Genomic DNA, 27788 nt, shown 5'->3' with positions numbered 1-27788 from the left:
GTGGTGGAAAAAAGTTTTCGGACACCCTTTAAATTTTACACAATCTCAAATATTATCATGAAATATTTGTGGAAAAATCTTTTTTGTGTTTCAAAAGGTGTGGCTGCATTAGACAGATACAAACAAATACAAATTATATTTTTTTGTTTATTGTTTACAAGAAAAACTAACAAAACTAAATTCTTGACAGTTTCAGTATGTCAGTTCTCAACATTGTCGGTATCAAAGTCAACAAATAACAGAGAATGTGTTCAAAACTGAACAAAAAATAAATAAACCATCACATCATCAAATTAATATTTAGTAGTCCTGCCATTGGCACGTAGTAGAGCTCTAATCCTGGCTGGCATGTTCCCCACGAGCCTTTCACACTGTTGAGGGGTAATCTTGTCCCATTCTTCTTGAATTACTGCTTTTAATTCTTCTAAATTCTTTGGTTTATGCTTTGAAACAGACCTTTTGATAATCCACCACAGATTTTCAATGGGGCTCATGTCCGGGGATTGAGCTGGCCACTCTAAGACCTGGATACTGTGCTCCTGCAGCCAAGTTCTACTGGCCTTGGATGTGTGGGAAGGGGCATTATCTTGTTGAAACATCCAGTTTTTACCTCGACGGAACAGTGCACGCGCAGAAGGGAGCATGTGGGTTTCGAGAATGGTACAGTACTTGGTAGAGTTCAATGTGCCATCACAGACAGTGAGATGACCAACACCAGCAGCACTCATGCATCCCCAAACCATGATACTGCCTCCACCATGCTTGACAGTAGGTACTGTACATGCTGGAGATAATGCTTCGCCTGGCCTTCTGCGTATCCTCACATTAGTAGGAGGAAGATAAAGCTGGAAACTGGACTCATCTGACCACAAAATCTTCTTCCAATTCCTGGCTGTCCAGTTCTTGTGTGCCTGGGCCCAACGACGCCGGGCTAACCTTTGTCTCTCATTGATCAGGGGCTTCTTGATAGCCTTGTAGGACCTTAAGCCATGATCTAAAAGTCGGCCATGTACAGTGCGGGTGGAACACTGGACACCAGTTTGGTTTGACCACTGCTGCTGAAGCTCCTGTGATGTCATTGGGCGGTTTTGCCTGCACATGCGGATCAGGATGCGGTCATTTCTTGCTGAAGAAACCCTTGGACGCCCAGATCTTGGTTTGTCTTCCAAGCTGTTGGTTCGTCTGTATTTCTGCAGAGTGTATCCAACTGCTGAAGGACTGCATCTGCACTTCCTGGCTATCTGGCAGCAGCTGTACCCTTCCTGGCTGAGAATCTTTATCTTCAGGCGTGTTTCCTGCGTTAGGTTCCTTGTTTTAGCCATTTTTGTGTCTGAAGAACTTTCAAATGTGCTGGCTTTATGTAGACACGAAGCTTGGCAACAAAAATTGTGTCTTTTAATAAAAAGAACGACCTTCATCACTGGTACCAAAATGACCCAATACTCAAAATTTCTTATGGATTTTTTTGGAACCAATCAATTTTAAGTTTTTAATGGCTTTTTTAGGATTTATTTAGTATTTTGGCTGTGACTGTACTAAAAGAAATTGCACTTGAAGACCTAAGAGTGATTCTTAGTGCAATATTTCACAAATGCACGGGGTGTCCGAAAACTTTTTTCCACCACTGTATATAGATATTTAGACACCTCATTTGTTAGCTAGACAGACATTTCCCTGCTCATTACTGCACACAAATGTACTATATGTACTTAATCCTCAAGCTCAGGAAACCCCACTGGTGCTGGCAGAGAGAAACTTCCCAGCAGGGTGCACTTTGCATGTGCATATTTTTTATTGTTTCATTTTATTTATTTATTTATTTATTTATTTGCACCAGCACTTCATGCCTGAAAAAAAATAAAATTGGCATGGATCCTTTTTTACCAGTTGAGCACCTGCTCTTAAAATTTGCATGTGACTTTTCAAATCCAATGTAATGGAGTACAGGGCCTACAGTACATACATCACAATCAACTACACATAGGTTTTACTTACATTGATGATGACAGCCACGTTGGCTACCCCTCTTAGTAGGTTGTACCATATACCTGTAAACATAACAATATGTATCAACTGCTGGGTTTTACATGTAAGACTGCTTTCTTCTGTCTACAGCGCAGGGTAAGGTTGTTTCCTGCAGTTAGTTGGTTGTAATGAATATGTTTACTGGAACATTTACAGCAACAGCATTTCAGTAAGATCTCACTGTATTCCTTCACTAGTGGGTCCTTTCATGCATTTTATGCCTTTTAAAAGTATGCTGAATTTAACCCACCAATGTCTTTGGCCCTTGCTGCCACTGGTCTTCGCAACTCAGTCACAAATTTCTTGGCATCAAGTCGTATTTCAATGATGTTGTTGAGCAGGGCAAAGAGCGGAGCCAGGGGGAAGGATGCCACGAACAACGTAACAAAACCAAACTGGATGACTGGACACAGAAGAAGAGAGAATAATACATTACAAAGTCAATGCCACTAACTGTCAGCCTTATATCTGTGATTAGATCCAGTCTACACCGGATCTATACTTAAGTTATTAAAGCCCTTTACAGGAGTAGGATTGTACAGACCAGTCGCCTGAATAAAATGTTGACATTTCTGTGAACCTCGAATATATTACATTTGCACGTATCATGTCAACATTTCTAAAGTGTCATTGTACATAAGATCACTTTGTCATCAGGAAGTAGAGGGGATGGTGGATTGTGTGTCACTTAAGCAAGACGCCTGCAAAGCTGCAGACCACTGTTTGAGACCAACAAACAACAAAACAGGTTTAGGCTATTCTCATGAACTGTTTGTACGTTGTACATGTTTATATGAAAAGTAATTCACCAAAATTCATACGTATACCACATAATGATAATACAGTACGTCATTTTGGAAGACTGTGATCACCACATTAAATCGTACTTGTGAATGTTCCTCATCTTTTCTTGTCAAGTGCTGAGGAAACAACCTAGTGAGTGTGTGTGGGGATATTGCAAGTGGTACTGACTCATTTCCATATATTCAGGTGTTAACCCAGCAAATGGTTCCAGGAAGTGGTCCGTTTCATATCTCTGCAGCTTCTTCTGTCTCTCTTCTTCTTGAAAAGCCACTTGTTTTGACCGAATGTAGCGAATCAGCTTCTTCAGCTTACTGAGAAACACACACACACGAAAAGTGAAAACACAAGCATGCACACATTGTCTCTCTCTCCCTGGTGCCTTACAAGTACATCTACTCCATTTATTATTTTCCTGATTCCCACTGTTGTGGTGGTAGGGCTCCCTCTTGGGGGGTTGTTAATGTAATATTGGAGCCTTTGCATCTAACTTAACAGGAAATAGTGATTTTGGAAAGATCATTTCAGGTTCAGGCCTTGGGTACTTTATGACAATGGGCCTCATTCACTAACATGTGCGTAGAAATGTTCTTACGCTGCATATAAAATAAGCGAGCACACAAACTCACTGTTGGGTTCATGACACGTGCACTGGTCGATTTTGTTCTTATCACTGTGCCTGTGTTAGTGAATAAGAATCATTCTACACTGACAGGCGTTTACCCACTATATGCAATAAGCATACTGCCACCCCCTGTAATGATGATAATATAATTTCATGGCACTAAAAATTGATGGGAGAAACCATCTTTGGGTGACTGTGGCTCAGAGGTGGAGCAGATCGTCCACTAATCAGAGGATTAACACTTTGATCCCAGCTCCTCCAGTCCACATGTTGAAGTATCCATGGGCAAGTTACTGAACCCAAAATTGCTCCTAATGGCTGTTCCATCAGCGTGCGAGTGCGTTTGAATGGTTACTGAGTAGCAGGTGGCACCTTGTATAGTAGCCTCGGCCACTAGTGTGGGACTGCGTGTGTGAATGGGTGAATGTAACATGTAGTGTAAAAGCACTCTGAGTGGTTGGAAGACTAGAGGAGCACTATACAAGTGCAGTCCATTTACCATTTACCATCATTACAGGCAGATTCAAGAAAAACAATGAGACCAAAACTGTAGTATAGTACAGTATAAACATTCTCATTTACTCTATAGTAAGCTAGGACTGAGACATTCATTTGAGGCCCTTTTATCCTAATCAATAATGGTCATAATTACTGGCTATAAAAACTAAGTCCATTCATTAGAAAATTAAGTTTTAAATATTGTCTATTAAAGACTTTTTAATGAATGTGGTTTTAATATGTTATGCATTTAAGTGGTTACGGTGCGTGTTTACATTTTCAGAGACAGCTGGGCTATCATCATTTGTGCGTACACGTGGTAGTTTACCATACAAAAAAATTTAAATAAGAAAATATTGATGAATCCCAGATTTGTGCATAATTGTTAGTACGCATGGTTTAAGCAGATTTGTGTGCACACACTGTTTGTGAATGAGGCCCAATATGATTTTAATGAAAAGCAACCAAGTTAAAGTAATGCATACTTACGGTACTCCAATCTCAAAAAGATTGTTCTGAATGAGCTGTTTTCCCAACATGGTGATACTCAGCTGGATACACAGCTCCATCAGACAGCCTCCATGGGCACACTGTAAAACAGTCCAAACTACAGTTCAGGACAGCAAAAAGGCATTTTAACAAGCCGGCCTAAAGCAAAATGACATCATATACATGTAAAAATTTAAAGAAGTAACAGACAGCATTTTTGCCTATATATATCATTATGAAAATAATGTGGGTTGCACAGGGTAGTATACACAGTAAAATCAGACTATCAGTGTTTACATAGGTTACTTAGTGACTTTGCAATAAGCTTCTGCCACAATTTAATAATATTGATGCCAGTTGTAACATTTGAATGTTTTAGTAGTGTGTGTGTGAGAATATATAGTGAGCCGATGACTGTTGAAAAATAACTCCGCTGCGTCGGGGTTCCATTCCCCTGTCGGGAGTTATTTTTCAACAGTCACCGGCTCACTATATATTATCCCTTACGTGTCTACTGTTGTTTGAACTGATACTGTACATATTGGTATCATTTACTGTGAGTAGTTTGTACTGGTACTGTGCATTCTGGTATAATTATTTGCATTACTATTTGTTTTTTCTTCAGATAAATTTGATAATTGTTGCTCGGTCTCTTTACTCATTTATTTAGTATAGTGTCCACACACCTCCTCATTCTACATATACAGTACAGGCCAAAAGTTTGGACACACCTTCTCATTCAATGCATTTTCTTTATTTTCATGACTATTTACATTGTAGATTCTCATTGAAGGCATCAAAACTATGAATGAACACATGTGGAGTTATGTACTTAACAAAAAAAGGTGAAATAACTGAAAACATGTTTTATATTCTAGTTTCTTCAAAATAGCCACCCTTTGCTCTGATTACTGCTTTGCACACTCTTGGCATTCTCTCGATGAGCTTCAAGAGGTAGTCACCTGAAATGGTTTCCACTTCACAGGTGTGCCTTATCAGGGTTAATTAGTGGAATTTCTTGCTTTATCAATGGGGTTGGGACCATCAGTTGTGTTGTGCAGAAGTCAGGTTAATACACAGCCGACAGCCCTATTGGACAACTGTTAAAATTCATATTATGGCAAGAACCAATCAGCTAACTAAAGAAAAACGAGTGGCCATCATTACTTTAAGAAATGAAGGTCAGTCAGTCCGGAAAATTGCAAAAACTTTAAATGTGTCCCCAAGTGGAGTCGCAAAAACCATCAAGCACTACAACCAAACTGGCACACATGAGGACCGACCCAGGAAAGGAAGACCAAGAGTCACCTCTGCTTCTGAGGATAAGTTCATCCGAGTCACCAGCCTCAGAAATTGCAAGTTAACAGCAGCTCAGATCAGAGACCAGATGAATGCCACACAGAGTTCTAGCAGCAGACCCATCTCTAGAACAACTGTTAAGAGGAGACTGCGCCAATCAGGCCTTCATGGTCAAATAGCTGCTAGGAAACCACTGCTAAGGAGAGGCAACAAGCAGAAGAGATTTGTTTGGGCCAAGAAACACAAGGAATGGACATTAGACCAGTGGAAATCTGTGCTTTGGTCTGATGAGTCCAAATTTGAGATCTTTGGTTCCAACCGCCGTGTCTTTGTGAGACGCAGAAAAGGTGAACGGATGGATTCCACATGCCTGGTTCCCACTGTGAAGCATGGAGGAGGAGGTGTGATGGTGTGGGGGTGTTTTGCTGGTGTCACTGTTGGGGATTTATTCAAAATTGAAGGCACACTGAACCAGCATGGCTACCACAGCATCCTGCAGCGACATGCCATCCCATCCGGTTTGCGTTTAGTTGGATCATTTATTTTTTAACAGGACAATGACCCCAAACACACCTCCAGGCTGTGTAAGGGCTATTTGACCAAGAAGGAGAGTGATGGAGTGCTGCGGCAGATGACCTGGCCTCCACAGTCACCGGACCTGAACCCAATCCAGATGGTTTGGGGTGAGCTGGACCGCAGAGTGAAGGCAAAAGGGCCAACAAGTGCTAAACACCTCTGGGAACTCCTTCAAGACTGTTGGAAAACCATTTCAGGTGACTACCTCTTGAAGCTCATGGAGAGAATGCCAAGAGTGTGCAAAGCAGTAATCAGAGCAAAGGGTGGCTATTTTGAAGAAACTAGAATATAAAACATGTTTTCAGTTATTTCACCTTTTTTTGTTAAGTACATAACTCCACATGTGTTCATTCATAGTTTTGATGCCTTCAGTGAGAATCTACAATGTAAATAGTCATGAAAATAAAGAAAACGCATTGAATGAGAAGGTGTGTCCAAACTTTTGGCCTGTACTGTACATAGAGGTATACTGGTGGCTTTACAGACTACATTTTGATTATCTCTGATCCCCACGGTCAATTTGGTCCTTACGACAGTGCGAGCAACACCGCTGACGCTAGGTGGCGCTAAGCTAAAAAAAAAACCAAATCCTATCTGTTGCCTCTTTAAGGCATTGTGATAGTTTACTAATGACAGCACTTGACCACTCACTGACCTCTGTTTTGAAAAAATAATTGAAACCTAAGTATCACTCAGCTTTTCAGTAGTTCTGGGTATAGCTAGGTAATCTTGAGTTGAGGGGCGTTAATATAGACAGTGTGGCAGTGTGGATTCACAGGGCCCATGAGGTGATTGCGTAGTTGGAGGGCCCACTCTCTCTAAAGCAGAGAACAGGCCCTTGCAAGTGATTCAGCCACCTCAGAAATACTCCTGCCTGTGTTCAAAGAAGAACAAGTTTAAATACAAATGCTATTTTCTGTTATACATGCCCCCGAGAAGGCAAACCCATCTCAGTCAACTGACCTATACTATAGGGTCATTTTATATGTCTTACCAGATAAGTAGCAAAAATAAGAAATTAATAGAGGCCATTAAAGAATAGAATCATTATGCAGGAGAAATATTAACACTAATATAGAATAAACACAACTAACTGCAGCATTGAGTCTGTCCAAACTCCCAGTATTGAGTGTACAGTTTGACAATGCTACAGCAACAAACCTGTCTAGGCCCAAATCCCCCGATCCATCCAAGGTATGTCTGGTATTCTATAATGTACAAGTAAGGATTCTGTGTCTACAGGAAGCACTGAATGCAAGTATGTATGGGAGCAGGTATCACCAGCAGTGGAGTTAAGTTGAGCACATGGGTATTAAACCACTTCATACAGCTATGGCACTCCCAGTGGAACACACATGCCCCCACCTACACTGGTTTGAGGATGATACACATTTTATATATTTATTTATTTGGTTTATTTTTGTAGGGACGGATACAATGTACATATATTAACCGCAAGCATCCATCCAATGCATATAATCCAGGGCTGCTCCTGACCAAATTGGGGCCCTAAGCGAAATTTTATTTGGAGCTCAATCCCCCACCCTTGATTAAACACCAAAACTAAAATAAAAGAGGGAGACAGACAGGTTTTTCCTATTTAATCTTATTCTGTTATATTTCTCCCTCTCCCCTCTCTGGAGGCGTCCGATCTCCTGCCGCCCTCTGCCTCTCCCACCTTAATTAAACACTGAAAACAAAAAGAAGACAAAAAGACAGAGACATTTTTTTTCTATTTTCATCTTATTTAGCTATATTTCTCCCTCTCCCCTCTCTGGGAGCGTCCAACCTCCCGGCCCCGCACATACTCCCGAGGCTCAGGTCTCCCTCTCGAGGGACGACATGTCAACAACTCTTCACCTGCTGCAGCTCTGCAAGTTCCTGCCGGCGCACCCCTCTGATTGGTCAGATGTCGAGTGCTGTCAATCATTGCAGCGACGCATGCACGGTCAGATTACAGGTCTCGTCTCTTCTTTCGTTCCTCGAGGTGATTCTATGCGCGCTTCACGATAGCGCAGATGTGCATCCATTGTGCATATGCGCAAATGCATCCCCTCACGCAAATTGTGGCCCTCCATTGAAGATGTGACCCTACGCACAGCGCGTGAGGGGCGGCCCTACATATATCACAAAGTTTATAGAAAATGGTAATTTGCAACATCTGTCCCTAGAAGGGCTTTTAAGAAAAAATTGGATCAGAAAAATAAAGAGGTACAGTAGAGATAAACTATTTATAACAAAGTACAATAAAGCACACATCTAAAAACAAAGCATTTAAAAAACTAAACATGAGTACAAGCCTGTTGCTGAATCAGCCAGGATTTGGTAGCTCTCTTAAAGGGCCAGTGTGTAATATTTGGCATGGTTTATTGTCAAATCTGAATCTGAATCTGAATATTCTACCCATTAATATGTTTATATAAGTGTATAATTGCTATAAAATAAAATTCGTTTGGTTTCCGTAGCCTTATAATTATGCTTATATATATATACAGTACATTACATACATGGCGGCGCAAGATGGCGACCTCTCTAAAGCAAGGCCCTTGCTATATATATACATATATATATATATATATATATATATATATATATATATATATATATGTACACAGTACAGGCCAAAAGTTTGGACACACCTTCTCATTCAATGCGTTTTCTTTATTTTCATGACTATTTACATTGTAGATTCTCACTGAAGGCATCAAAACTATGAATGAACACATGTGGAGTTATGTACTTAACAAAAAAAGGTGAAATAACTGAAAACATGTTTTATATTCTACTTTCTTCAAAATAGCCACCCTTTGCTCTGATTACTGCTTTGCACACTCTTGGCATTCTCTCGATGAGCTTCAAGAGGTAGTCACCTGAAATGGTTTTCCAACAGTCTTGAAGGAGTTCCCAGAGGTGTTTAGCACTTGTTGGCCCCTTTGCCTTCACTCTGCGGTCCAGCTCACCCCAAACCATCTGGATTGGGTTCAGGTCCGGTGACTGTGGAGGCCAGGTCATCTGCCGCAGCACTCCATCACTCTCCTTCTTGGTCAAATAGCCCTTACACAGCCTGGAGGTGTGTTTGGGGTCATTGTCCTGTTGAAAAATAAATGATCGTCCAACTAAACGCAAACCGGATGGGATGGCATGTCGCTGCAGGATGCTGTGGTAGCCATGCTGGTTCAGTGTGCCTTCAATTTTGAATAAATCCCCAACAGTGTCACCAGCAAAACACCCCCACACCATCACACCTCCTCCTCCATGCTTCACAGTGGGAACCAGGCATGTGGAATCCATCCGTTCACCTTTTCTGCGTCTCACAAAGACACGGCGGTTGGAACCAAAGATCTCAAATTTGGACTCATCAGACCAAAGCACAGATTTCCACTGGTCTAATGTCCATTCCTTGTGTTTCTTGGCCCAAACAAATCTCTTCTGCTTGTTGCCTCTCCTTAGCAGTGGTTTCCTAGCAGCTATTTGACCATGAAGGCCTGATTGGCGCAGTCTCCTCTTAACAGTTGTTCTAGAGATGGGTCTGCTGCTAGAACTCTGTGTGGCATTCATCTGGTCTCTGATCTGAGCTGCTGTTAACTTGCAATTTCTGAGGCTGGTGACTCGGATGAACTTATCCTCAGAAGCAGAGGTGACTCTTGGTCTTCCTTTCCTGGGTCGGTCCTCATGTGTGCCAGTTTCATTGTAGCGCTTGATGGTTTTTGCGACTCCACTTGGGGACACATTTAAAGTTTTTGCAATTTTCCGGACTGACTGACCTTCATTTCTTAAAGTAATGATGGCCACTCGTTTTTCTTTAGTTAGCTGATTGGTTCTTGCCATAATATGAATTTTAACAGTTGTCCAATAGGGCTGTCGGCTGTGTATTAACCTGACTTCTGCACAACACAACTGATGGTCCCAACCCCATTGATAAAGCAAGAAATTCCACTAATTAACCCTGATAAGGCACACCTGTGAAGTGGAAACCATTTCAGGTGACTACCTCTTGAAGCTCATCGAGAGAATGCCAAGAGTGTGCAAAGCAGTAATCAGAGCAAAGGGTGGCTATTTTGAAGAAACTAGAATATAAAACATGTTTTCAGTTATTTCACATAAATCCACATGTGTTCATTCATAGTTTTGATGCCTTCAGTGAGAATCTACAATGTAAATAGTCATGAAAATAAAGAAAACGCATTGAATGAGAAGGTGTGTCCAAACTTTTGGCCTGTACTGTGTATATATATATATATATATATATATATATATATATATATATATATATATATATATAGCAAGGGCCTTGCTTTAGAGAGGTCGCCATCTTGCGCCGCCATGTATGTAAGGCAGCCCGAGTGGACAATCCAGCCAGCCAGAGAATGCGTTTCGCGTGTATAAATGAACCAACGAAGACGAAGAAGAAGAAGGAGGAGGAAACAGCAGAGAGTGTTAGTAGTTTGTCGATAGAGAGTAGTGAAAAGTTTTTTTAGTTATAAAGTTTGCGAATGGACCACACTTACCACGCAACAGGAGAGAATGAACCTGAACCGTCATCTGCGAGGAAAAGAAGACGCAACTTCACTCCTTGTGATGCACTCTCTGCTGCGCTTTTCCTCCTGATGATATATCTCCCCAACGATGGTAGCAGTAGCACCGAATCCCATTCTGTGCAGCAAAATGGGAGCGGAGGATTCAGCCTCTCTTCTCGCCCGTTCAGTGTACTCCGGCTCTCATCTGTATGCTCCGGCTCAAACAGGTATGGCTCTGGGTCTGTGTCCGCTACAAGAAACTCTTCAAAATCGCGTTCAAAGTCGTCCATTGCAGATACTATAGTCCGGAGATATTGCTAGTCTAAATAAACAGCTGAGCTCTGTTTACAGGCTACGCTGTCAGTCAGTGTGCGGGCTGCAGATTAATGGAGCAGAGAGGGGAGGGGGTCCCCGCTAGGTAGTGTAAACGAGTATGTGTGTATGGAGTGTGTGTGTTACGCTAGAAGAGTCAGAGTTTGGGACGGAGTCTTTTACCCCCTGGAGTGTTACCGGAGTTTTTGGAGTGCTCAAATAAACTGGCCTTTTTCCCGAACGCTACTCTGGTCTCCTGCTCGTGACGGATCCATTACAATATCGTAACATGGTTTAGATTTCGCTAGATAGACCTACTCCTGAAAAACTAGTGTCTGCGCAAGGCTTTTTGTCCCTACGAGGCCACCGTCATTTACCCAACGGGAGGGGTGAGCGAGTGAGCCGTGCAATCTAGAATTTGACCACTGATGTCACTGTTTTCAACCCATTTTACACACTGGCCCTTTAAAGATGGTGAAGTTTGCAGCAGATTTCAAGTGACCAAGTAGCAAGTTCCAAGACTTTGCTCCTTTCACAGAAAAAGCTGTCTGAGCAAAGGATGTTTTACTGAATGGAACTTTACAATTTCCACTTGAAGCTGCTCTAGTGGATCTGCTGCAACTCCGTAGTCTCTGGATGTATTTACAGAGAGGCTGAGGAGCAAGGCCATTTAAACATTTAAACACGAGCTTTACATAATGAAAATCAACAAAATTTGCAAAGCTTAGGATCTTGTATTTACTTAAAATGTGACAGTGATGGTACCTTATTTGTTTTCTATCCAAGATTTTCAGGGCCTGATTGTAAAGACCCTCTATGGATTTAGCTACAGACTGGTTGGCCTGAGACCAGACCATTAAACCACAGGACAGATGTGACAATATCACTGAGTTTAGAAATAACAAGGCACAGTCAAATGTCAAGCAATTTCTTATCATTTTAAAACACCTAAGGTTAGCCTTGACCGTTTTACAGATCTTTTTCACATGGCTTTTAAAATTTAACTGAGAATCATATGCCTTTTTTAGATCCAGGAACACTGCACCTACTACATTTCCTTATCAAGTGATTGTTTTATGTTTTCTAATAGTACACAAGTAGCTGACTCGGTGGAATGATTATGTCTAAAACCAAATTGTAAAGGGTGCAGGTAAAGATTTGTCTCCAGATAATGCAGCAACTGTTCTGAGACCACCCTCTCCAGCACTTTAGACAGGACTGAAAGGAGACTGATAGGTCTATAGTTACTCATCTCTTCAGCAATCCCAAATTTTAAAATTGGCATTACCAAGGCATTTTTCCATCTGTCTGGGAATTGCCCAGTTTTGTGTGAGGGGCTGCATATTGATTCACTCAGCCCTTCTCTCTCTGTTGTTTATCATGAGGCTACTGCTGTGACAGTGGGAGCTCTAGGTCTGGTGGGACAGAATCACACACACAGTGACAGGGCTAGCTGTTGGCATCATACTGCTAACGTTAACAAAAGGTTATTAAAATGGGTTTAACAGCAGAGTTGAGCTGTTTGGTGTCAGTGTAAAATGAATGGCTCAGTGTTGGATGTTGGGATGTTAACCACTGCTGTGGGGCTTTGGCCCACCTAGCAGAACATGGTAGGATGGGATGAGATCATACAAGTAAACAACAATCCCCAAAAAACGGTCCACAAAATTCTGGAGGGACAGATAATCACCTGAAAATAGGAAGCGTCATGTTTTTGTCACCTTAGAATTTATATCTACATAGGGAGCAGGTTCTTGTCCATGGAGTCCAACATGTTGCACTGCCATGTTTCAAACAGAACACTGTCTCTAGATAGGGTGATGTGCATTGTCACATCAGCCACCATAGTTAACTGCCCCTCAGCAGCATTGGAGAAATACTGATTTTTTTTATTTTTATTTTTTACATGAAACTGCTGTATTCAGTGTTTTTACCAGTTTAAATTACCAGGTCAGTTTGTTTTGGAGAGGATGAGACCTCCCAGAAAAAACTTCCTGAACATCTGGATCTTATGTTATCAAAGAAAAAAGGTAAGCACATGTCAGCAGGTGCTAGACTAGTGGCCCATCTCCAATGCTTTGAAACTGCTTTATTTAGTTTTTTTGCCAGTTTAAGTCACCAGGTCGGTTTGTTTTGGAAAGGAAGAGATCTCTGCGGTTAATGGCTCCGGTAAAAACCTCATGAACATCTGGATCAGAAAAAAGATGAGCATCAGCAGGTGCTCGCAGCCTGTCTGTGAAGAGCCAAACAGTGTAGGAGAAACACTGAAACTTGTGACATGACCATGAACATGTGTTTTTACTGGTTTTAATCACCTGGTTTGTTTGTTTTGCAGAAAAAGAGAGCTCTGCAATTAATTCAGCTGCCCGTAAAAACTTTCTTGACAATGAACACTAAGAATTCAAAACAGGAGAAGTTTCACCTGGTTGCAATCTGTAATCCTCTCTGCCTGAGGTCACTAAATCCCCCTAAATCTTACAGCTAGTAGCTCCATCCCTGGCTGGTTGTTAGTGTGGCACAGTGGGACAGCGGGAACTAGAATGTGAGGGTTTTTGTCAGTGTCTGCAAGGCTGTGGCTATTTCCTGGAAGCAGTATGTAACACTCAAAAAATCCAAGGACATCCCAAACTCAAAACAGTATCAGTAGAAAAGATTGGTTCATTATTGTTCACAGTACAATTTGAATGTTTTATCAAATGTATGTTTTACTGAATTGAATTTCCAATGTTGTTTATCAAGGTAAGAGTGAACAATGTAAATGTCAGTACAGTGGAATACAGCAGAGTTTGTGCTCAATACCATGTGACCATGGTCTTGAGTCACATAACAAATGAAATTAAATATAAACAAGGGTGCAAATTGATTGTTAAAAGCATGTGAAAATGACCTCAACTCTAATTCCTGTATGTGGTTACACAAGGTTTTACTTGCAGATAATTTATAAACGTATAAACCTTACCTCTTCCATTCTGTAGGATTCAAACACATACAGGTAGCTGCCTGGTCTGCCCACCAGTCTAGAGTGAAAAATAAATGAAAGGGTTAAGAGTAGATAAAGAGTGCTCCTTGTCTTAAAACCTTTATCATGTTTGCTATTTACTAAAATTCTGTAAGAGTGGCTAAACATATTGGAATGACAGAAAAAGTATCTGAAACCTACAAATTAAAATTTTAAAATATAGTGAAGTTACCAACCTTCCTCTGAAGAAAGCAATGTAGATGATGGGGGTGAAAGCATTCACAAACTTGAGGATGAAGGTCTTGAAGATTAGTCGTTCCTCAAAACTCTTGTCTGTCTTAGGAACCTCTAAAAATGAACAGATAAGTTCCTTAGATTTTTTGCAATAGGCAATGAAAAATAGGCAATGCCATTACTTCTGAATACAACTGTGCCTAGTGTAATTTTTAATTTACCCATTTAAATGTTATTAAGCTGAAATGTATGCATAATTAAGGGCATGGCCACTTTGAGTTACAGGTAGAAACCTTTTAAAAGTTGCTACCATGGCAACGTTGGTTGGATCACATATCAATCAATCAATCAAACTTTATTTATATAGCGCCTTTCATACATCAAAAATGCAACCCCAAAGCACATAACTATGTTGTAACCCCAGATTCACAGAGTAGCCATAGCTGTCGCTATTTCAATGGGCTTTCAGTTCACATTTGGTCACCTAAAAAAGTTTGGTTGTACTAAAAGAGCCCCTAAGAAATCATATATATTTAGTTTTTCTGTTAAGTACATTATATCTAATAGTTTGAATTCTGTCTTTTACTAGCAAAAATTAGCATTGACTACAAAGCTAGCAGCTAACATTAGAGTTATCTCCAACCTCTTGTCTACATGTGGTCACTTCTGGCTTCAAATAAACAAGATGGTGACGGCCAAAGTGCTAAACTCTGTCAATGGATGTACTCCCAGCTGGGCCTGAAATTGATGGCAAACTGTTGGGCAAAACTGCTGACTCCTGCCTTGCCACACAGTCCAAGCTAGGAGCTAAAGAAACCAAAAACAATAAACTTGAACCAGAAGGTATCTCCACAGATGTTGCACCAAGCACAGAGTGAGACACAGAATCAGATGTCATATTCCTGCGATCACTAATGGAGGGGCCTTAGACAAATCTGTGGAACTGCGGGTGGAAGTGATGACCTTGATAGGTTGGAAAGACAGATTCGGTCGCCAACATATTTTAACTTAACTTAACTTAACCCCTCCATTGCCACTTTTGGATGCTCAGGGACAGTGTGTCAATTTCAACTTGTTACATACATTATCTTTGTGCAAATTCACCTCCTGTGTTCACAGGACAGATACAATTCCCACCCCCTAAATACATACATTTTAGTTTCAAAATACACTTCCAAGGTAAGTTTACTTTGTTTTTAGGTTCACTTCCTTAGGATTAGGCATCAAAAGCACATGGTTAGGTTTAGAAAAGAACATCATGGGTTGGGTTAAAATACTACCTTACTAACATACATAACATTTTGTATGTCACATCACATCAGTCACATACGTGACATACTATGCTACATTGTTAAGAAAAAAAACTCACTGTAAGCTTTTGGTTTCACACAGGACACAAACAGATGTTTCCTGGGTGAAAGTCCTGTGTTTGTTTGACTCATCCGCTCTACACAAACTTTCTCGCTCTTTATATTACGGCAGTTGCTCAGACCGTCAGATTATGCCCGGTGCATAGTGCTCACTAACTGATGCTGAGAGCTCCTAACCTAGTGTCAGTATTTGATGAATTGGGAATGACTGTAGGTCCCCTATCCTCACTGATGGGCACGCAGGAGGTGTGCACGAATTAGGCACAAAAATCCTCCACCCTCTTGGCTGAGGTAAGGGTTAACGAGTGCTGTCTAATTCAAGGGCTTGATATCAGATGCATTAGCTAAAACAATAATATCAAGAAAAACCTACACATTCTCAATCAGACCTCGTCACATATCATATCATATACGTTCGGTCATGGACGTTCCACGTTGAGTTATGACATGCAAAGTACCCTGGGTGTGTTGGTTGTTGACATTCTAGGATGACATGTCAACTTCAGCCTGTTACATGCACTGTCAAAACACACTTCTGTTTCACAAGAAATGTACCATTTGCATACATTCTCTTTCAAAATAAGGTTATCACCACCTGAGGCAGCACAGTGCTATAGTGGTTAGTACTGTTGCCTCACAGCAAGAGGGTTCCTGGTTCAATCCCAGGAGGGAGCCCTCCTGTGCAGACCCTTTCTGTACCCTGCCTCTCGCCCAATGTCAGCTGGGATAGGCTCCTGCCCCCCTGCGACCTTCAAGAGGATAAGCGGTTACGAAAATGGATGGATGGTTCAACACTGTTTCCTCCAACAACAAACGCACATGGTTACATTTTGTTAACACACACATGTGGTTTGGTTTAGGAAAAAAGAACATGGTTTGGCTCTACAATCTTATGGACATCCTGGGTGAAAGTCAATGGTTGTTGGACCCATCCACCAGCCCCTCCTGCACGCTCTACTCAGACTTTGGCCCAATAACAGCGACCAGCCTCGTATCATGCCGACATGAAAAGATAGCTTTTTTTCATCTGTGTCTGATGATGGAAGTCACTGACCAAGCACTGGTTTTCGACGACTTCTGAGTGAGACTGGAAAAACAATGCCTGTTAACTGAATGAGAGGGCAACAGAGTGACCCACTATATTTCCTTTGGTAAAAAGTGCCATTGTCCACTATTATCATAGCTGTGACCCATTGACCTGTTAACTGTCTACACCTAACTTAACTTACCCAACACAGTGAGCCATCGTGCTACAGCTCCATACACCTCATCCAGTATGAGGATGACCACCAGGTTGATGATGGCTGCAGTGGTTTTAACCGTCAGTTGAACATGACTCCGTGTAACCGGATTGGAGCTCATATGAAGAGCGGCTTTGGTAGAGATCCGGTAGAGGATCACACCAAATACAATGGCAAACGTAACACCAATCTGCCAATAAAAAAAGGTTGACAGGATTACAAACAGAATACAGCTGTGAGGTTAACAGAAATGATCACTCCACAATGTTTCTCTAAATCATCAATCATACACAGTGTATGTATAGAACCAGGTTTTCTTACCATTAACAGCATCATGACAATGTTAGTCATGTAGGCTGGGAGGCGGTCTTGACATGTGAGCTTTTCAATCTAAAAATCAATTCATAAAACATATATTTACAAGAACTGTGACATGCAACTTTAGTAAAGTGCATTGTAACTGCAGACTTTAAAAAAAGTTTTGTCATATGCAAAGCTGATGGATAGCTGATTCTTCAGCTCCTTTAGTTAACCTGAGATTTCATGGCCCCAACACTCAACTAATGCCAGGTTAAGATTACAGGACTTTTTCGTCTGTTCTGACAGTCACTATGTAAGATTAGGTGATTCATCTGTCAGACATGACAGACTACACATTGGTCCATGACCATTCATCCCTGGTTGTCTTTCACAATGTGCGTGATGTCATCGGATTATCCTTATCCTGTTTTTATTATTACTATTATTATTATAGTCACTGTGGATGCTCATGTGCCAGCCGAACTGTTAATGTAGTAATGTATAAAGTGCTACCAGATGGCAGGCAGTGCATTAGAGGTACCCTGTGCAAACTAAGCAAGTCACTGACTGTGTTTACAAGGTCTTTAGTATCCCGGTTTTGATTGGGTTTTATAAGTATTCCGTTTTTGTGTTTGTGCACGTAAACACCATATCCCGAATTCAGGAACCAGGTTATGCCCTTTTCCCAGTTTCAAGAAACCTGGTTTTGCCACCTGGAGTACTCCGATAGAAGCCGGGATACTGGAGCCTTATCCCGGTTTCATGAATGGTTCAACTACGTCACACAGCCGGCTGAAGGATGCCCTACTCATTCTGAAGTTTTCTCTCCACTCTGAATCTGTAAACTCCATGAGAACGATCCTATCCCACCAGTCACGGCTACGTATTTTCATCCACTGTTGCCTTGTACTGCGTGGTGGCAGTGACAGCCAAATACCTATCAAAGTTGGTGACGTATTCAATATTTGTTGTCGCTCTCTCCTCCCATTGCTGAAGATGAAGTGGATGAGCCATAGCTGTAATGCGACGTGAGTATTTACTAACGCTAAGCCCGCTAGAAGCCACAGAGGTCTCATTTTTGTCTTACTTCTAAATATAATAAATATATCACATTTCCCGCTCAATCTGTTGTAAACAAAAGACGTAAAAGACGAAACACACGCCTGCGCAGATAGGATGCAGTGATCAGAAAACGGGTTACTAGTATTTATCATGTATACAGGGATATGAATAACCGGGTTTCTCTGTGTTCCATGTAAACATCATATCCCGGATATGCTCAAAGCCGGGATAAGCCTCAAAACCGGGATACTAAAGACCTTGTAAACACAGTCACTGAATCCTCCACAGCAAGTTCCTGCAAATGTTTCACAATAAAGCCTTTTAAGAAAATGAAGGGATTCTCTCAACTGAAATTATAAAGGGATACAGGAAGTGTTAAGTTCAAAATTAAGGCATGATGCATTAAATTTAACAAACTGGAGCAGATTAGAAGTAAAAATACAAAAATACAGAGGGAATGAGAAATAAAGGCCTGTGTCTAGAAATAAGGGCCTGTAATCTGTTTCAAATGAAGTTGTTACCCTCTGCAGTTGCAGTATATAAAAGCCCCAACACTATTTGTGATTTTTATTACTTTACAGCTTTCTCCATTATGAAGAAATAACATTCTTTGCCGGCTTGATGCTAAAATGCACGGGTTGCTTATGTGCTTCTGCTGTTTCACGCCATAATTTTTCCCTTTTTCTCTGTCATGGTAACATCCCTAGAGGAAATATCAAAAAGGCTGAGGTTGCTATACAGTTGTCCACAGCAGCAGATCAGTCTGTGTTTCTATTGGTCAAAGTGACGGCTGTGATGGGAGAAGTCATGGAAGACAAAAAGAAAATCAAACATGCTACACTTTCTGTCTGGATGTCGTGAGGCATCACAGATGCAGTGTCGCTTGTCATCTTCTATGACACACTACATGAGATGAAACGATGGATTACCGCGCATCCAAGCCAACACCATACGATGGTCGTGTTGGGCTATAATCAGGCTGATATCGTGTAGCCTGAATTCAGCATAAAGCAGAGCTCATTGTTGCACATCTGGACTTGGAGCCAGTTGAAGAGGAGCAAAATGCAGTGTTTTTAACAGTATTTAATATATTATCTATTCATTATCTATAACTGAGCCTCGAGGGACTGAAGCCTCTCCAGGTATACAACATATGTAAATGTGTTGATCAGGTATATACAGTTCATTAACTAGGCATGAAAATAACACACTGTGAAATAATCTAGGGGTGAAAAATAACTTGAAGGCTATAAAAAGTGCTCTAAAATATAAATGACTTTGTAAAGCTATAAACACACTGAGGTTTCAGCTGGTTGCAATCTACAATTCTCACTGTTAGATACAAGTACTCCTCCAAATTCTTACATATTAGACCTTTAAAGATGTATTGTTAAACATGACAGTCTGACCTCTCTGACATTTCTCTTGGGCTTATGTCAGTACTGTTTTGCTTTGCTAGCATCTTAGATAAACCAAATCTACTAGCACAGAAGCTGAGCAGTGTACTGCTGTAGACGGGGCTGCAGCAAAATGTATTTTACTAACCTAAAAAAAAGTCACACCTAAAAAAATCTATTTCTGTCTAAGTGTACACTATATTTGGAATATTTGCTCTTGCTTTACCTTATCACTCAGCAGTAAACCAGCAACTCCAACGTTCTGCTAAGTAAAATTACTGTTTTTTTTTTCAAAGGAGTCTAGCGCTTTGAGATAACAACTTCAATTGTCCTTCAGAAAAGGCTGTCTACCTGCAAGGTAAACCCGTGTCAATACTCTAACTATAGCCTGCATTTAAGCTAGTAATGATTTTGTAGGTGGCTAAAAACTAACCAATTGAGGCAGCTTAGCGCCATGCGTCTTTATGTACGTGACACAGGGGGTTTCTATCCTGATGATGTTTTTTAAACAAACAATGTGATTCGTTCTGTATTTACCTTGTGCTGTGATTTCTGATCTTTGCTCAGAGACTTCTGCATGACCCTGAATTCATATTCAGCCCTGGGGTGGTCCTGTGATGGTGAGACAAACAGAAATGACAGACATAAACAGTGAAAACACTTAGAAGAACAGTTAAATCAAAATGGAACAGATGGATATATACCCCCATGGTGGAGGAAACTAGTCTGTCCGAGAGCTGTTTTAAAAGGCATTTAAATAAAATACATCAATCCTAAAATACAGACGTGATGTGTAAATCATAAATCAAAATCAATCAAATAACTGTTGGAAACATTAATAAAACAAAACAAACAACAAAAATTGTTGGAGCAGAGGGTCTATGCAAGACGTCTGCCTGCAGACAGACTGAAGGGTTCAGAGTTTCCAGAGTGTCTGACAAGACTGAATCATGGCAGCCAATGTGAGAAAAGAAAAGAAGGTACTGCTGCTTTTCTGCTAACTACATCCTTCAAGTTGCAATGGGCATTCCCACTTCCCCTAATCAGAACCCAGCTAAAACAAAAGTAGAACAAAGGGAGGTGTTTGGAATACATTTGTTAATATGTATTTTCTGCATTTTTTACATGAGTAAGATGATGAGGGTTTGTGCCAGTTATTGTGTTTAAAAGATGCCCACAGCGCAGTATGCATTTACATGTATGCATCTGAGTATCTTGAGTGTCCTTGAGAATTTGTTGTACTGTAAATTTGTTGTTCCATTAATTAGTTCAATCAAAGTAAATAACAATGTGTTAATGCCAGTACTGAACGGTTATGTAGTGACTCCTCTGTTCAACAAAGGTTTATAGGTCAGGCTTATACAGGTCAGCATGCAAAAGTTTGGTCACCCGTGGTCAAAAATTATTTTCTGTGAATAGGTAAGTAAGCAGAAGATTAACTGATCTCCAAAAGGCATGAAGTTGATTATGGAATATGCTTTTCAACATTTTAAGCAAAATTTATGCATTAATTTTGTTTTTGTACAATTTTAGAGTAAGAAAAGGAAAGGAGCACCATCATGCAAAAGTTTCGGCACCCCAAGACATTTAAGCTCTCAGACAACTTTTACCAGGGTCTCAGACTTTAATTAGCTTGTTAGGCCTCAGGCTTGTTCACACTCATCATTGGGAAAGACCAGCTAAATTTCAAAGCTTTTTAAATTCTCTGACTCCTAATACCTTGTACCATCAATCAGCAGCCATAGGCTCCTCTAAGCAGTTGCACTCTGAAAACTAAAATAACTGATGTCCACAAAGCTGTTTCTTCGGTTTGTAATGCAATTAAGAAATGGCATTTAACAGGAACTGTGGAGGTCAAGTTGAGGTCTTGAAGACCAAGAAAACTTTCTGAGAGAGCTGCTTGTAGGACTGCTAGAAAGGCAAAGAAAACCTGTAAAAGACCTGCAGGAAGATTTATCAGACCCTAAAGTGGTGGTGTACTGTTCTACTGTGCAGGAAAACCTTCACAAATATGACCTTCATGGAAGGCTCATCAGAACAAAACCAGTATTGTGGGTGTTGCGGTGCAGCAGGGGGACGTGACGACAGATCCAGCTTGGCGCAGTGACAGTTTCGTGCCAAAAAGCTTCGCCGAAGGTGCGCTAAAAGCTCGCCAGCTGAAACCAGGTCTACTGTCAGCGCAGGCGGTGTAAGTGGAAGTTTGGCTGACCGGCGGACAGTGCGCACACGTCACCAAAACCTCACAGGCTGGTTTCCAGAATGTCAGGCACATTAACGATCCAATAAATAGCCACAAAACCACTATTCAATGCAACTATCTGCAATCAGTACATAAATGTATCTCTATATCGACAGCCCCGTCACATCTGATGTGAGATCAAAGGGGACTGGCACCGTTTGGCACGTTTGGCAACCATAATGGAAACCCAACCTGATTTGATTAACACAGCTGCAAACTAATGAGTTTACATCCCTCTCAGCCAACCACAAACAGCCACAGCATCAGATAGGGAGTATATATTCAGCATCTGTCATCTTAGAAAAGTCAAAAGAAAAGAAACAGAGTGAGACTGCGAGAGAGAAAGAGAAAGCACACGCACGCATGAGAGAAACGCAACATTGATTTACAATTGTGGTGACCTCCTCCCAGGCTACCTTTGCATCATCAGCCCGTGGAGGTCTGCTCGCAGTTCCGTATATTCGGACACTGCGAGCTTGGGCCTCCCGGACCAAAACATCAGTTTCCTCCTGTTAGAAGTTTGGCCGTCTTACACTGCTGCTCTCTTCTGCCATGGCGAATTGAGTAAACTCTCATTACGCCTTCGCGCGGCACATTTAAGGGCAAAGATGGGGCTCATGTGATTGGTGTGATATGTGTAAAACCCACTCCACGCCCCGCACCAACCCAATAACCTCCTTTACCTTACTTACACATGGCTTTCTCAGAACAAACAGCACCGCAACCTTAAACCAAACCCAGGCTCCGTACATGCAAGCTCCAGGTAGAAGCAGTGCTGATACTACCTTTCCTGGCACATTCACCATACTCTATTTCACACGCTACATAGCATAACTACAATATAAGCTAAATTTAAAGGAGATAAATAAACTTGCAACTTTCTGCCATGGTTTGCGTCTTGTAGGCGATATTTTTGTGAGTGTGTTACACCAAAACCTGTTTCCCCCGGCAATATTTTTGCAAGCGCACCATTGCTGTGGCACCGCCAAGAACGATTGTGATTGGTTGAAAGAAATAAAAAAAGCCGGGGCATTTTTTTTCTCCAATCTTAAAGTGAGAGTCAGCGCAGCCAGACCTTTCTTTTCTTGAGAAAGGTCTGGTGAGCAAGACTACCTTCAACCAAACCCAGGCTCCGTACATGCGAGCTCCAGGTAGAAGCAGTGCTGATACTACCTTTCCTAGCACATTCACCATACTCTATTTCACAAGCTACATAGCATAACTACAATATAAGCTAATGTTAAAGGAGCTAAATAAACTTACAGGATCAGCAAACACACACACCTTGCAGCATGGTCTCAAACAAAAGGGATTCAAATAGGCCACTCCCACACTTAAATAACCTTCCTCTTCCTGGATTTCCTCCTGAGAGGAAGTGGATCTCTCCACCTGATCTCAGGGAGTTCTGTACTCTGCTTAGTAGTTCCCCCTGCTGGCCCCCAACTGACATTATTTCTTCGCTTCCAGATCCATTGGCTACATCTAACTGCTTCATCTGACATTTCCTTCACTGTCTTCCTCAAACTCTGTCCCCGCACTCCGAGTTCCCCCAGGAGCGAGACAGCTGATCTTGCTATGAATCCCCTACACCCCACTTCCACTGGACAAATCCTAGTTTTCCATCCTCTCTGCTCAGCTTCTGCTCCCAAGTCTGCATATCTAAGCTTTTTTCTTTTATAGGCTTCTTCCACTGAGTCTTCCCAAGGAACTGTCAGCTCAATGAAATAAACTATCCGTTGACTCAGTGACCACAACACTATGTCAGGCCTCTGCTTGGTACAAACTATTTCCTGGGGAACAACAAGATTTCCCCCTAAATCTACTTGCATTTCCCAATCACAAGCACTGTCTAGGCAGCCACACCCTTGCCTCCTTACTAACTTATCCCTTCTGTATTTCTCTCCCTCATGGACAAACTGGATTGCTAAACTCCTATTCTTAACACCTTCTGAATTCACCTGTCTTCGTTTCCCTTCGATGCCTGCAGCTAAACATTTCAACACCTGGTTATGTCGCCATGTATATCGGCCTTGTCACAAGCTAACTTTACAGCCTGACAAAATATGCTTTAGGGTTGCGGTACCTGAACAGAATGGGCATGATGGGTCCTCATTTACACACAGTTTTAAGTTCTGGGGGGTTGGACGCACATCGTATGTAGCCCCTACCAGGAATCTAATACGATTCTCCTCCATACTCCACAGGTCCCTCCAACTAAGCTTCCTCTTCTCTACACGTTCCCAATTCAACCACTGTCCCTGTTTAGCCTGGGTCACCACCTTTGCACCCCTTACAATCTCCTCCTGTCTACGTATCTGTTCCATGACCAGCTTTCTTTTATCTTTGAGACCTGCTGTATTCCGTACCGGTTTGCCTGAGCCAAGCCCCAGGCCTCCCCGGCCAAACTGAATATTACCTACAATCTCTGCATGCCTAAGAGCTGCCTCCGCCTCCTGAACTGCCAATCTTGGGTTCCACTTCCTCCCCTTGGTTGGATTTGGAACCATCAATCAATCAATCAATTTTATTTATAGAGCCCAATATCACAAATCACAGTTTGCCTCACAGGGCTTTACAGCATACGACATCCCTCTGTCCTTAGGACCCTCACAGCGGATAAGGAAAAACTCCCCCCAAAAAACCCTTTATAAAACCCCACTCCTAACTACCATGTCCTTACTCCCAGATAACAAGAGCTCTGTCCTGCCCTTGGTACATTTAAATTCCTCTGTTAAACCAGATACTGGCAGCTGAAGTATCGCTTTTCCATACAATGCAACACTACTTAGGCACCTAGGAGCGCCCAACCACTTCCTAATATAGGAGCTAATCAAACTTTCAATTCTCTCCACAATGGATATTGGAATTTCATAAATTGACAATGGCCACATTAACCTAGGATATAGCCCAAACTGCAAACACCACTACTTCAACTCTCCTGGAAGTTCTGATTTATCTATTCTATCAAATCCTTCTGCCACATCTTTTCTAAATTTCACCACCTGTTCCTCATCATTCAACTCCACATTGTACCACCTACCTAAGCTCTTAACAGACTTTCCCCTAAATGTTGGGATTTCCTCATCATCTATGACAAACTTCCTATCACTTAACTTCCCTCTACGCATCGAGATGCTTCTAGACTTACTAGGCTTGATCTTCATGCTGGCCCACTTGAGGTTCTTATTTACCTTCTCTAGTAGCCTCTTTATACATGGCATTGTTGTGGTCATCAGTGTCATGTCATCCATGTAAGCCCTAACTGGTGGAAGATGCGACCCGTTCTGCCGTCTCTCCCCACCTACCACCCACTTAGAAGTCCTGATGATTACTTCCATCGCCATAGTAAATGCTAATGGTGAAATTGTACACCCTGCCATGATGCCTATTTCTAGCCTCTGCCAACCTGTTGTGAAACCTGCCGTACTTAGACACAACCTAATATCCTGAAAGTATGCTTGCACTAAGTTGACAACTACATGTGGCACTCTGAAATAGTCGAATGCACTCCAAATGAGGCTATGCGGTACTGAACCAAACACATTTGCAAGATCTAAAAATATTACATGCAGGTCCTTTTTCTTAATCTTCGCCGCCTGAGTCTGGTGCCAGATCATGCTAGTATCCTCTAAACACCCTGAAAAACCTGGTATTCCTGCCTTCTGCACCATGGTATCTATTAAGCTATTCTTTTCTAAGTAGCTAGCTAATCTCTGCGCAGCTACACTAAAGAAAATCTTCTCCTCCACATTCAAGTGAGAAATCATCCGGAACTGGTTAAGGTCCACAGACTCCTTCTCCTTAGGAATGAGGACACCCCCTGCCCTACGGCATGCTCTTGGTATAATTTGTTTCTCCCAAACTATTCTTAGCTGTTTCCACATAAATATAAGGATATCAGGCACACTTTTATAAACCCGGTAGGGGACTCCATTAAGCCCTGGGGCCGAAGAAGCCTTTGCACGTCTGACCACCTCTCGAACTTCTTTCCACCTAGGTGGCCTGACATCCATCTCATGCTCTATCCTTCATAATGGAGGGATATCGGGTGGGTAACCTACTATCCTATTCTTCTCTAAATCTGAATATGTATTTCTCAAATATTCTTCAACCTCTAGCCTTTCTGCTTTGAGATGCCCTCCCTTTTCCTGGCTGAACAATCCTTCAACAAACTTAAAAGGGTCCCTGAAAAAACCTGTCCTTACATGTTCCTTCTTCCTCCTTTTTCCTGAGATGCTCTGCCCTTATAAGAACTGCTAGCCTGCTTCTCAACTCCTCTTGCAACACCTTAATTCCCTCCCTTTCTTCTTCTGTAGCCTTTTTCCACTGCTTTCTTAACTGTCTCCTTTCCATGACTAACTTCTCTATTTCTCTTTGCCGCCTAGACTTACCTGACTGTACCCTCTCACTCCTCTTTCTCTCATGCACCCCAAACCTCTCTACACCATATGAGTAAATTATATCTCCCATCTTTTCTAACCTTTCTATTGCATTTCCTCTAAGCGTACTTAAGATTACTGACAAATCTCTATTACCTATCTCCCATTCTATACTGTCATTTGCCCTAGGCCATCTAACTCTAACCTTTTGCTCCATGGTTCTCTCTCTGACTGGCATACTGACCTCAGAGTCACCTGCATCCTCTCTTACTACCCCCTCCTCATCCTCCTCAGTGGCAGTGTTACTGATATCCTGTGAACTGTGGTTTTCTACCTGCCGCTGGACTTCATCCGACTGACTCGATTGACTTCTTAGGAAGTACTGATCAATGCGGCTACTCTGCCCTTTCTTTGCTGCACACTTCTACACACTTCAAAAAAGCTGTAGATGAATAGAGAATGGCTTCTACAACGGGATAATGATCCTAAACACATCTTGATATCTACAATGGACTACCTTAATAGGAGCAAGCTTAAGATTTTGCCAAGGACCTCACAGCCCCACAAACAAGAATTGAAAGGCTCTTAGCTGGCTACAAAAAGTGTTTAGAAGCTGTGATACTTACCAAAGGGGACGCTGAGTACTGATCACGCAGCATGCCAAAACTTTTGCTTCAGGCTCTTTTTCTCTTTTTGTTATTTTGAAACTGTAAAAGATTGAAATTACAAAGTAATCTTGCTTAAAATATTAAAGAAATGTGTCATCATTGCCTTTTGCCTTTTGGAATTCAGGTCATCTTTTACTTGCTTAACAATTCACAGTAAACACAATTTTGACCAGAGTTGCCCACACCTTTGCATGCCACTGCATACCCAACATGGAAGCAGAAATATTTATCCATTGAGAAATGCATCCTTTTGTCAACTGATGGGAGATCAGTGAATAAGATCTCAATGTCTTTGCTGGTAATGGAAAGGCAAAATCCTATGGTGGAAGTATCTGTTAACTTACCTGGAAAATTTGACCCAAATAAACTGCCATTCCTGGTTAGCCAGGTTAGGGCAGTGGAATGGTATGGAGGCCAAAACTGTCATATGCAACCTTCTTAAAACGGCAATGGAAATTGAGACTAAGAAAGCTGAGGTAGTGGTAAACTTCATCCAGGCAGAGAGGTGTGCTAATAGAAGTAAGTAAGTGTTACTAAAAGTAGGCCACAATAACACTGTTGTCCTTTCATGGCAGATTGCCCACATGAAGTGTCCAGTGCCTGCCAGCTTCTGTAGTGATGCAGTTAGAGCAGTTAGATATGGATGATGGTCTTGTGGAAATGCGCACCCCACTGAAAGACCATTTGTTGAAATCCCTGAAATCTCAGCCACACAGCCTGAGACCGCATCCAATCAGTTGACAGAATAAATGGAATCAGATGTAGTGGATGAGGTGGGGACTACAACTCTGATTCCA

The 27788-nt window shown here is 41.6% G+C and overlaps 1 protein-coding gene across 2 annotated transcripts in view; it reads right to left on the bottom strand.

Moving 5' to 3' along the window:
• Positions 1 to 27788, bottom strand: part of ano1b (anoctamin 1, calcium activated chloride channel b) — a 137138-nt gene that overhangs the window by 29357 nt on the left and 79993 nt on the right. For both annotated transcript variants that reach the window (XM_033635304.2, XM_033635305.2), the window contains 9 exons: positions 20243 to 20317; positions 17268 to 17336; positions 16935 to 17136; positions 14338 to 14449; positions 14102 to 14159; positions 4439 to 4539; positions 2998 to 3140; positions 2276 to 2428; positions 1996 to 2048 (listed from right to left, as the gene is read on the bottom strand). In XM_033635304.2, the coding sequence (XP_033491195.1) occupies positions 1996 to 2048; positions 2276 to 2428; positions 2998 to 3140; positions 4439 to 4539; positions 14102 to 14159; positions 14338 to 14449; positions 16935 to 17136; positions 17268 to 17336; positions 20243 to 20317 (966 nt within the window). The remainder of the gene's footprint in view (positions 1 to 1995; positions 2049 to 2275; positions 2429 to 2997; positions 3141 to 4438; positions 4540 to 14101; positions 14160 to 14337; positions 14450 to 16934; positions 17137 to 17267; positions 17337 to 20242; positions 20318 to 27788) is intronic.

Source organism: Epinephelus lanceolatus, chromosome 5 (assembly GCF_041903045.1).
Source record: "Epinephelus lanceolatus isolate andai-2023 chromosome 5, ASM4190304v1, whole genome shotgun sequence".
NCBI classification, from domain to species: domain Eukaryota; kingdom Metazoa; phylum Chordata; class Actinopteri; order Perciformes; family Serranidae; genus Epinephelus; species Epinephelus lanceolatus.
Note: the sequence above shows the minus strand (reverse complement) of the source record. Positions and strands in the feature narration are given on the sequence as shown.